Here is an 11,473-nt window from a genome sequence, read left to right as displayed (position 1 = left end):
AATATTTAATTTAAAATGGATAGGATAGATATAGTGGAATTTGAGATTTTTTTATTATTATAATCCTGACATTTTTTTATTTGAATGTACTGATAGGTTTATGCTTTAATTCATAGATGGTGATGCAATGAGGAGCTACAGATTTTCTTCGAGAATTTGATGGAATTTTTAAAGGGTTAATGTTAAAAAGAATCACGAACTTTACACGTTTTTTCATTTTAATCACGCAGTTTAAATTTTTTTATTTTCATGCACGAACTACCACATTTTCTCAGATTCATGCACGGTGCTGAGGTGGCACTCATTCACTGGTGTAAAATGACCTCCACCTCAGTGAATTACACCAATGGAGCCGTGACACCTCAGTACCGTGCATGATTTTGAGAAAAAGTGGTAGTTCATGCATGAAAATGAGAAAATTTAAACTGCGTGATTAAAATGAGAAAACGTGTAAAGTTGATGAATTTTTATGACATTAACCCATTTTTAAATTGTAATAATTTAAAAGAATTTTCAAAATTTAAATAAAAAAATATAAAACCTAATAATTATTAGTTTTCTAAATGTACGATAACTTCTTCATTAGTACACCGGCTCGCTGCAAAAGTAAAAAAATTGAAAATTAGAATATTAACATTTACATACTTCAATATATAAATTAAAGGACGTTTATTTTTTTAAGAAAATTTTACCCTTCAGAGTTGAAAACTTCTTTGTAGACCACATTTTTTGTATACGTATCTTTCTTGCGAAGATTACAAAACTACACAAAAAAACTAATAAAGTTTACAAAAATGCTAGCTAAACTCATTTATTACACTAGCACCTAAAAATTTTAAAAGTTTATATTTTATACATAATCACTAAATAAGAGACAATGTCTTACTCAAATAGCAAAAAAAAAAAAACATGCCAAACAGCTGTCAAAACGCGTCAGAAGAGCGTCTGACGCGCGTATTACATGTGCGTCAGTTACGCGTCAGTTTGTCAAAATTATTCAAACATGTATCGGATATGTATCTGTTATGTATCTGTTATGTATCAGATATGTATCGAGAACATATTTGATTATTATTTTTTCATATTTCTAAAATAAAAATAAATAAATTATTAATATGTATTATTTATGTGTCTCTAAGCAATATGTATAATATATATTAAATAAAAAGATATATATATCACATGTTTTAATTAAAATTCACGCATCAAATAATAGCAATAGAACATCTTTATATACATGTAATATATAAAAAAGAATTAATAACAATATTTATCCCCTTCATTAAATTTATCACCATTGATAAAAATAATAAATGTATATATTATTAATATATATTATGTATGTGTTTCAAAATTATATTATTTATATGTATTATTTATGTGTCTCAAAACTATATTTCTAATATGGAGTATTATTTATGCGTCTCAAAAACTATTCAAACGGACACAATTTACTTCAGAATCTTTTCATATTAAATACACTTTTAATGGTCTATCTTAAAATACACCAAAAATACTAATTAAATACACAAATAATATCATTTCTCTACTACTGTAATGTAGAATATTAAATACACTATTGTGCCATCAATTATATAAGAAAAATAGAGCAAAAAATCAGAAAAAAATTCAATAGATATCATGTAATGCGTACAAATACACAAACAATACATTTTTGATATGCTATTTATACATAATGCATATCAAAATACACAAATAATATATATTAAATTTAATTTTAATAATATAGCTATGATACATATTAAATATAATTTTAATAATCCATTTATTTTAATATAAAAATTACAATGTATAAATTATATATCGAAGATGTATCAATAATGTATCATAACTTAACGCCTATGTTATAAAAAAATTATAATTTTAAAAAAGTTCAATTTGCAATGTATCATAAGAGGGAATGCTTTACTCATGGTCTCATTTTCTAACACTCTCTCGAGCGTAATAATTTTAACTTTGTGATCAAAGATGCACTAGCGTATAATTATCACTTGTATGGGCTACTTCACTAGTTTAAAAATCGATTGATGTATCTACGATGTATCGATAGTGTATTATTGATGTATTTATAATGTATTAGTAATATATCTACAATGTACCGGTGGTACATCTATGACGTATCAAGTGATGTATCTATAATGTATCATTAATGTATCCAATATGTATATACATGATATATAAATAAATAAAAAGATGAACTAATAACAATATAATGTCGTCATAAAATTTATCACAAACTGAAATTAATCTTTGAGTTTATATAAAAAAAATGTAAACATTTTACAGCTTTATATTTTTCAGCTATTTAACGTTTATTTTTTGTATATTAAAAGATTCAGTAAAGTTTAAGTTTAATGATAAATAGTTATATTTCATTCAATAATTATTTAAATATATTTTTTAGTTTTATGTGATATATATTTTAATTTATATAAAATATTTCTTTTTATATTTCTTTTTTTTTGGTAAGTTTCTTTTTTTCTTTCAAATATACCTCATTTCCTATTTTACACAAGAAATAGAAAAGGAGAAGGGTTGCATTTACTAGAAATTTATATAATTATAAATATATAATTAAATTTGACATATTCTATTGTTTCTTTTGTAAAATTAATATGACAAGTAACATTTGTGTTAAATGATTATTCAATTTTGTAAACACTGCCTCCACTTCCTTTTTTTAATTAATTTACGTTTCATAATTTTAGATTTTTTTTCTCTATCAACTATTGGGGTTAATTTTGTAGAGACAACTATTGTGCTATTTATATAATGCTATACTCTATTTATAAAAAGCGATTTAACAATTAAAAGTAAGAAAATGATTAAAAAAAACTGTCAGAATTGTAAGTAGAGTTAGAAAATAACCAATAAATAAGAATGACATTTAGTGAAAAATTGAAAGAATTTGAAAAAGAAAAAAAAGGCGAGAGATAGAAATAAAATATGGAAAAGAAATTGAAAAAAAATTGAAAGAAAAAAAATAGTGAGAGAAATTGAAAGAGAAAAAATGGTGAAAGAAATTGAAAGAGAAAAAAATTGTGAGAGACGTGAAGTGTGGAGAAGAAAATAAATGAGAGAGAGACCACGTGCATAAGGGACCATGTGCATGAGTTAACAAAATTAAAGGGACCGCGTGCATGAGTTGACAAAATAGTGACATGTGTAGCTTTTTTAATCAATTATTTTCAATGGTTTGCTACGTGTAGAGCTAGGATCAAGTATGTATTTAGTGTAAATTATTTCTCTTTTAGGCTATTAAATGTAAATAACAACTTAATGTTGAGTGAAAAGAATTAGACATGTTAGCATTTTTGTAAACAATTCCCTTTTTTAGTATTTTTGTGCAATTTTTCTGTCTTTCTTTATATTTGGCTTATCCGCCTTGACCAATATTTTAGTGATCGATGCTGACACTCCTCTTAATAATGCCATACAAAGCTGTCCATGCGAGAATACATCATGCGGCAAGTAAACTCCGACGTTTGGTTTTGTCCTTGTGCCTTGTTGATCGTCATTGCAAAACATAATCTTATTGGGAATTGCTTTCTTTTGAAGTGAAAGGGGTATCCTTCATTTTCTGCTGGGAATAAATGAATTTTTGGTAATAAAACTTGTTACACTGTAAAAACACTATATATACACTATTGTTACATTGTAAAAAATAAAATAAAAGTCCATGAAAAATCTATAAAAAAGAATAAATTATTAAAAACTGAAAAATAGAGCTGTGCAATCGGTCTGTTCATTCGGTTTGGTCGACCGGACCAAAAAACCGGAAATCGAAATTGGAAAACCGAAAAAGATATTTGTGAAATTAAAAAAAAATCGTAAATAAAAAAAGTCATAAAAAAAGTCAAAAGTTGACAGGTAAAAGAGTAAATAAATTACCGAAACATGTATTTCAGGATATTACAACTAAATTAAATCATATCAACTTAAATCACATTATTAAGGCAATTCATTTTGTTTTAAAAAAATGAGTTTAGTATTTTTTTTAAATGTTTCTTATTAAATCGAATAATATAGATGTTAACTGTAACTATAAAATGTAAATTTATATAATTTGCAATGAACTGTAGGCATCATTTTTAAAAAAATAATAATAATCAAGTAATCTAACAACTGATGATATTATAAACCTGTCTCTTTTTTTTTGGTTATAATCATCAATTATTCAAACATATTACATATTACAAAATAATCATACCGTAACCTTACCTTGACTATTTTTTTATATTTTTGAAATTTGAACTTCGGAATAGTGATCTGAGCTCGGAATACTGTAAAATAAGGGTATTGCTATTCGCCGCCCCCTTTTGCTTACCACCGCACAGGCAAAAGACATTTTCTGCCCTTTTAGAAAAATTTCGAAAAAAAAAAAACCAAGATTCTCTCAACTTATTCGAACACATTCGGAAAAATATGTAAAAAGCCGAGTAAAATGACGGATAACGAGTATAATTCGTCGGGAAACGAGTATCGACATTCGGAAACAAGTTTTTCCGGCTTTTCTGGGGTAATAATTAAATTTTTTAAATATTTTTTTAAATTTTTTCAAGGGGGACGATTGGATTTCACGTTCCCTCCAGAGGAGGAGACGATTGGATTTCACGTTCCCTCCAGAGGAGAGGACGTGAAATTCAACGTCCTCTCCTCTAGAGGGGACGCCAATTTTGGGCGTCCCCTCTTCTAGAGAGGACGCTCGGCGTCCTCTCTAGAAGAGGGGACGCCCAAAATGGCGTCCCCTCTAGAGGAGGGGACGCCCAGCTTTACGTCCCCTCTTCTAGAGAGGACGTAAAGCTGGGCGTCCCCTCCTCTAGAGGGGACGCCCAACGCCGGCGTCCTCTCCTCTGGAGAGGACGCCGGCGTCCCCTTTTCCGGCCGCGACCGAAACGTCGCGGCCGGAAATTAATTAATGCTAAAAAATTTAATAATTACAGTAATTTTTTATTCCATATTATTACGACTTTTTATTACATATTATTTCGATTTGTTAAACGTAAGTATTTATGTTTTGCAGGTTGATTTAGAAGATTATGGCGGTGATGGAATTGATTACAGCGATTGGTTTAAGCTAGATCATGGGTTTGATAGTGATGTTGAAGCAATTACTTGGGCTAAGAGTACTGCTATAAAGATTGGATTTGAATTAGTCATTTCGTCACATAAGAACGAGGGGAAAAAGAAGCTTCTACGATGTGCTCGGGGTGAGCGTTACAGAGGTTCATTCACAGATTCTGATTCCTTCGTACGGAAAAATACGAAGACAAAAGCGTGTAAGTGCAAATTTAAAATTATTGTCAAATTAGGAAAGACTGCATGGTTTATACTTACAGATCCTGGTATTTCGAGTACACACAACCATGCTCTAGCTGTGTATCCTGAAGGATACCGTCAGATGAGTGGGCTGAGTGGCGAGGCGAAAGAAATTGTGCGAGATATGACTGCGGCACAAGCGAAGCCGTGTTCTATCATGGCAGCTTTAAAAGATAAAGTACCATCTGACAACCCTAGAATAAAGCAAGTGTACAACTATAGAGAGACTTTGAGAAAGTCTAGCTTTGAGGGTAGAGATGTGGTTGGGCAATTTTATCACATGGCTCAGCAAAATGATTATGTACACTGGACTCTTGCTGAGGAGGATACAGGTGTGTTGACCCATATTTTCATGGCTCATCCTGATTCAGTGAGACTACTTCGTACGTACTACTGGATCATCGGCATGGACTCCACGTACAAGACGAACAAGTACAAGCTGCCTTTTTTGAGATTATTGGAATGACTCCTTGCAACAAGAACTTCATAATTGCATATGCAATTATGAAGGATGAGACTGAAGGGAGCTACAGATGGGTATTGGAGAGACTGGGGTATTTAATTATAATTATGTTATTTGATATTTTAATGATATTCAAATTCAAATTACTTATTAAATCATCGGGCAATAATGCAGGTGCTTGATTGGGGAACATATTCATCCGAGCGCTATTCTTACTGATCGAGAATTGGGGCTTATGAGACCAGTGTCAGAGGTTTTCCCACGTTCTTCTCATCTACTATGTACGTGGCACATAAATAAGGACGTAGAAGATAGAGTGTACAGAATTAGTGGGAAAAACCAAGAGTTTGCTGAAATTTTCAAGAATAGTACATGGAAGAAAATTATCAGAGCGCCAAGTTTTGATCAATATAACATAGCTGTGGAGCACTTCAGAGATCGGTTTAAAGGTTTTCCAGGGTTGATACAGTACATTGAGGGGACTTGGATGGGACACAGAGAGAAGTTCGTATCTTGCTGGACGGACTTAGTCCTACATTTTGGAAACACCACCACATGTAGAGTCGAGAGCGCACATGCTCAGCTTAAGCAGTGGCTCAACTCTAGCACCGGTGCTCTGGACACAGTCTGGACGAAGGTCGACAAAGTTATACAGTCGCAGCTGATAGATATCCGGTAACATTCTTCTCGAGTAATATTAGTACTTATACAAACTATGTGGACATTGTTATTAACATAAATGTTTTAAAATTACTGCAGCAAAACACTTGAGGACTCCAGACGGACTATTGGCGTACATCGACGCGGTTTTCCATTTGACAAGCTCTCATGCAGAGTGTCGCATTACTGTCTGGATTTAATATCGAAAGAACTAAGGCGTATGCGAGATTTGAGTACCGATGTCTACGATCGCTGTGGTTGTGTGGTTAGATCAACACATCAGATCCCCTGTGCATGTGAGCTGCGAGCGGTGGTCGATTCAGGTATCACGCACCACTTTCATTGAATACTAATATTAAAAATATTAATATTGTTATTGAAAGCTAATATGTGTTATTTGTAGGTAACCCGATCAGCCTTGACAGTATACACCCGTTTTGGACGAAACTTGTTATTCTCGGCGATGGGTTGGACGCATCTGCGCAACCCGATTTTGCTGGTTTTCAGACTGAGGAACATCAGTATTTTCACGAGGTCGCCGAGGAGGTCATGACTAAGGATCCTTCAGTGTTGCGTGATATTTCTCGTATTGTTCGAGAGCGACTTCACCCCGAAGACTTAGGCTACATGGAACCAGAAGTTAAAACAAATGTCAAAGGTCGACCAAAGGGGAGCAAATCAACGAAGCGGGATCCGAGTCGTCATGAGTACAAGGACCGTGTACCTGGTCGTCCTAAATCTTCCAAAGCTCAGAAAAATCGTACATCCGCGTCAGGTAATTATCATCCACTAATATTCGTTATGTACGTCTACTGTAGTAGTATCCTTGTTATTTATAATAATATTTTTTTTATTTCCCGCAGCTGGTTTGCAAAATGCGGAGGTTATTCCAGGATTCCTTTTACCATTCGTTGACGAGCTTGTGGACGTGCGTGGAGACGGCAACTGTGGATTTCGCGTGGTGGCAGACCACATATATGGTGACGAGAAGATGTGGGGAATGACTAGAATGAACATTGCAAACGAAATCTCCGCCCACCCTTATCGATACGAGGGTATTTTCATTGATGGGTTGCAAGCGGCCATTACACGTATTAGCTGGGAAGGCGGAGAGTGTGGCCCTAGCTACTGGATGCAGGTATTTAATTGAATTATATAAATTTATCACAAAGTTATTATATTTTTTTAAAAAAATGATATTTATATTCTGACTTATTAAATGGATGCAGGTATTGGATGACTTGTTCCCTATTGCCACTATCTTCAATGCAGCTGTTATTTACATACAAGGCGGGACGCTACAACAGACTCGGTTCTCTTCGTTTACTGTTCTGCCTTTGCATTCCTCTGAGGTTCACTCACGACCATCCAAGGAGATAGTGATATTGTATATTAGTGGACGCGCACATTTTGTTAGGTTGAATTTGCAGGATAATTTTCCTGTCCCACCAATTCCCACGCTGTGGTTCCAGCACAGGGACCATACTGTTCAGTCTTGGCATACTTTATATGCTAATAGGAGAGAGCAATGGGATAGTTTGATAGGTATGGCAGATTGAGTTGATTGTAAAATGTTTATTCGGTAATTATGCTGATTGTGTGTTTTATTATTATACGTGTAATATTTTTGAACTCCACAGTACGTAATATTTAAAAATGTTCATGAAATTGCATAAAAACAAACACGTACATAATATAAAAAAATTCTTTAGAAACTAACATCTAAAGAAAACAAGTCCATAATCAGAAAAAAGTACTAATAATATAAACATACAACATATACTAACAACACTCAGTCAGCAATGCGCCAAGCGGGCATGATTCTCTCCAAATCCGTGCTGGCCTCCTCCGACTCAGTCTCCAACTCCGGAATGCCGTCAAAGTCGCAGTGCTGTCTATGTTGGCCGGTAATCGTGCTGACTTTTTGGATGAAATTCTCGTACCTCGTGGTCACCAGTGTCATCCACTGTAATACCACAAATAGACAAGTAAATTCAATATGTTAAATATATGTAATATTCACTAAATTATAAAATGAAAACTTACATAATCGTTGTTGCTGCGGGGAGGATGTCGTCGTGGAACATCTCTGCCAGGAAGGACACGGGGGTGCGAATGGCGCTCGAACCAGTCCAGGTAAGCTGGATGGCATCCTCCAGCAATAACGTGGGCTTCCTCAAATCCCATTAACGGCAGCTTGTACATGACCGGAAAAGCGTTCCACATGTCAACCGCAATCGTCACACTCATGTCCACAGAGTACTTGATTGACTTCCAGGACCTAACAGCCCCTATTGGCCGACAAATTGGCACAGGTACAGTCTGCACATAACCCAGCTGTCGCAGCACCCTAGACGGCATGTACGGCTCGACAATGTCCCGGTACGCTATCCAGCCATAATATGCAGTGTGCTCTACGGTGGCAGCAGGCTCGCCGCCAAAAGGGAGCCATGTGATCTGTTAAAAAATTACAAAACAAAAATTAAAATATAGCGATCGTAATAAAATAAAATTTAACTAATAGATTAACAAATTTACATACCTCCTCAGCAGTCAGCGTGTCCAAACGAGCTCGCAAGGACCGAAGTCGGGTGGCTGAGCAATCAGACGCAATAGCACTCCAGCTAGAACATCGAGGAAGATGAGACTCGATCAACAACCGCTCTCGCTGGGGCCGAAAGCATGGAAAGTACTCATAAATCCATGTCTGCAGCAGTGTCAGACAGCCAGTCAAACCGGAGCAGTCTCCTCTCGATGAGATTCCAAGCTGCCGATAGAGATAAGCTAGTGTAGCTGATCCCCAGGAAACTGTACTCGTATCTGTGACTCCTTCCCGCACCTCCCATATGGTTGCAGGTCTAATCCGATGGCCACTCTTGTCAGTGAATAGAGTGCAACCTAACGTCAACCAGATCCAGGCTATTGCCTCCACCTCTGCAGTACGGTCACGCCTACATAAGCTGATGATCGACTCAATCAGCACACCTCCCTGGGCAAAATGCTTGCTCGTCTTACTCACAAGATCCTCTGGTGAAATACCTAAAATCTGTACGCAGTAAGCCATCAGCTGAGCCTTGTTCGGCTGACCTGAAATCATAATTTCGCAATTTAAATTAATATCACGCAATAAGTACAGTAAATTTCTAGAAAAAATTGGGCAGCACTTCCCCTAAAAATGAGCATCACCCATTTTTCAGGGAAGTCCTGCAAAGAAATTACAATTGGCAAACCAAAACACAATCCACATTAAACAACTAATTTGTCTAAATATTTTATTAAATAACCTAAAACAATTAACTTATTCTAAATAACATTAAATGTAAAAAATATAACAGAATATCGCACCTGAAACCATAGCCCCAGCAACTGGAATCCGAAGAATATGCCACACGTCATGTAATGTGATGGTCATCTCCCCGAATGGCATGTGAAAAGAGTTTGTATCTGGCTGCCATCGCTCCACAAATGCAGAAAGGAGCGGGATATCCAGATGATCAAACATGATAAACGGGAGATGTGATATCTCAGTCCCGTCTATCAGCACCTTAACCTCCTCTGAGGCCGTCTCATACCACTGCCTCAGCTTCTTCAGAGCTCCATGTCTAGTCTGACACTTCAGCACGCCTCTGTCCGCCCCATCCCATAGCCGAGAAGCGACATGCCCGAGAAAACTAGGAATAACAGTGTCATCCTCGGGTCCACCAGGTACTGGACCAGTAACGGTCCACACGTCAACCTCTTCAGGTCGTCTGTTCGACCCTGAAAGTAACAGTAAACATAATTAAATTACATTTAATTTTTTAACAATATTATTAAATTAATTATAATCATTTAATTATATTTACCTGATGACGAGTCGCCAACGAACCGACCACCTGCACCCTTTTTCCGTTTAGAAATGTAAATTTTTTCACTTGGCTCGTCCTCTGGCTCGTCCTCTGGCTCGTCCTCTGAGCTCACAAAATCATCAGACTCTCTAAGATCCTCAACAGAAATGCGGACCTCATCGGGAGAAGTATGCGCTTGTTTCTTCCGTCGAGCCGAGGCAGAAACTTTACGCGTCGTAACGTGACGGGCTCCCGATCCCCCTAATTCTGGGGCCAAAAACGTCTTCCCCATACGTTTTCTGCCCTGCAATTATAATAATTTAAATTATAGAAATAATATATATTAAATTAAATAAATTTGTAAAATTATTTAATATATTTTTAAATTTAATTTTTTTTTTTAAAAAAAAAAATTATATTAAATTACGGAACGGGCGTCCGGCGTCCCCTCCGGAAGAGGGGACGCCGGACGCCCGGCGTCTCCTCCGGATGGGGGGGACGCCGGACGCCCGGCGTCCTCCCTTCCGGAGGGGACGCCAGCGTCCCTTGTCCCCTCCGGAAGGGGGGACGCCGTTTCCGGCGTCCCCCCTTCCGGAGGGGACGCCGCACGTTCCCTCCGGAAGAGGGAACGTGGGAAATCCACGTTCCCTCTTCCGGAGGGAACGTCGGATTTCACGTCCCCTCCGGAAGAGGGGACGTGAAATCCCGTTTTCTATTTTTTAAATTATTTTTTTAAAAAAAAAAACCGAAATTAATAAAAAAAAATACTTACCGGAGGTTGTCGATTTCTATCTCGTTCCAAATCCGACATTTTCGTAAAATATGAATTTGTGAAAAGTTGAATGAGTTGAGAGGATTTAGTTTTTTTTTTATGAATTGGTTATCTATTGAAAATGTGAAAAGGGTAAAATTGTCCTTTGCCCGTGCGGTGCTAAGCAAAAGGGGGCGGCGAATAGCAATCCAGTAAAATAACTGAAGAAATTTCAATTATTTCAAAAAATATTTAGAGGGTTAAGATATGGTATACGAAGGAACGAAACTTTCTTTGCCTAAAACTAAAACGGAACCTGGTAAGATTTATATAAGAAAAATATATTACCAATAAGTGGCAAAGTAATTCATGCATGGACACATGCATAGTGACACGTCCACTTTAAGATAGCTACTTATCATTTTAAATTTG

General features: G+C 35.9%; 2 protein-coding genes across 2 annotated transcripts; one reads left to right on the top strand and one right to left on the bottom strand.

Moving 5' to 3' along the window:
* The first annotated feature begins 4,465 nt into the window (after nucleotides 1-4,465).
* On the top strand, nucleotides 4,466-8,095 carry LOC126672276 (uncharacterized). Its single transcript, XM_050366224.2, has 8 exons — nucleotides 4,466-4,540; nucleotides 5,045-5,607; nucleotides 5,712-5,894; nucleotides 5,978-6,478; nucleotides 6,563-6,786; nucleotides 6,867-7,238; nucleotides 7,327-7,601; nucleotides 7,693-8,095. Exons 1-8 carry the CDS (start codon nucleotides 4,466-4,468, stop codon nucleotides 8,020-8,022), a joined length of 2,523 nt encoding a protein of 840 aa, XP_050222181.1. The 3' UTR covers nucleotides 8,023-8,095.
* Nucleotides 8,096-8,255: 160 nt separating this feature from the next.
* Nucleotides 8,256-11,101, bottom strand: LOC126672275 (protein MAINTENANCE OF MERISTEMS-like). The gene is made up of 6 exons (XM_050366223.1): nucleotides 11,063-11,101; nucleotides 10,309-10,594; nucleotides 9,809-10,222; nucleotides 9,006-9,550; nucleotides 8,510-8,920; nucleotides 8,256-8,429 (listed from the first exon to the last, which is right to left on the bottom strand). Exons 1-6 carry the CDS (start codon nucleotides 11,099-11,101, stop codon nucleotides 8,256-8,258), a joined length of 1,869 nt encoding a protein of 622 aa, XP_050222180.1.
* Nucleotides 11,102-11,473: the final 372 nt, after the last annotated feature.

The sequence above is a fragment of the Mercurialis annua genome, linkage group LG3 (assembly GCF_937616625.2).
Source record: "Mercurialis annua linkage group LG3, ddMerAnnu1.2, whole genome shotgun sequence".
In the NCBI taxonomy this organism is placed as follows: domain Eukaryota; kingdom Viridiplantae; phylum Streptophyta; class Magnoliopsida; order Malpighiales; family Euphorbiaceae; genus Mercurialis; species Mercurialis annua.
The sequence above is the reverse complement of the archived record's forward strand: the minus strand, read 5'-3'. Positions and strand labels throughout refer to the sequence as shown.

Bases quoted from the DNA above. Each gene is read 5' to 3' on its own strand.
- LOC126672275 (XM_050366223.1), bottom strand. From the start codon at position 11,101: ATGTCGGATTTGGAACGAGATAGAAATCGACAACCTCCG. The intron at 10,223-10,308 runs GTAAATATAATT...TGTTACTTTCAG, and splicing joins CGTTGGCGACTCGTCATCAG to GGTCGAACAGACGACCTGAA. The intron at 8,430-8,509 runs GTAAGTTTTCAT...GTGGTATTACAG, and splicing joins CCCGCAGCAACAACGATTAT to TGGATGACACTGGTGACCAC.
- LOC126672276 (XM_050366224.2), top strand. From the start codon at position 4,466: ATGACGGATAACGAGTATAATTCGTCGGGAAACGAGTATCGACATTCG. The intron at 4,541-5,044 runs GTAATAATTAAA...TATGTTTTGCAG, and splicing joins GTTTTTCCGGCTTTTCTGGG to GTTGATTTAGAAGATTATGG. The intron at 7,239-7,326 runs GTAATTATCATC...TATTTCCCGCAG, and splicing joins AAATCGTACATCCGCGTCAG to CTGGTTTGCAAAATGCGGAG.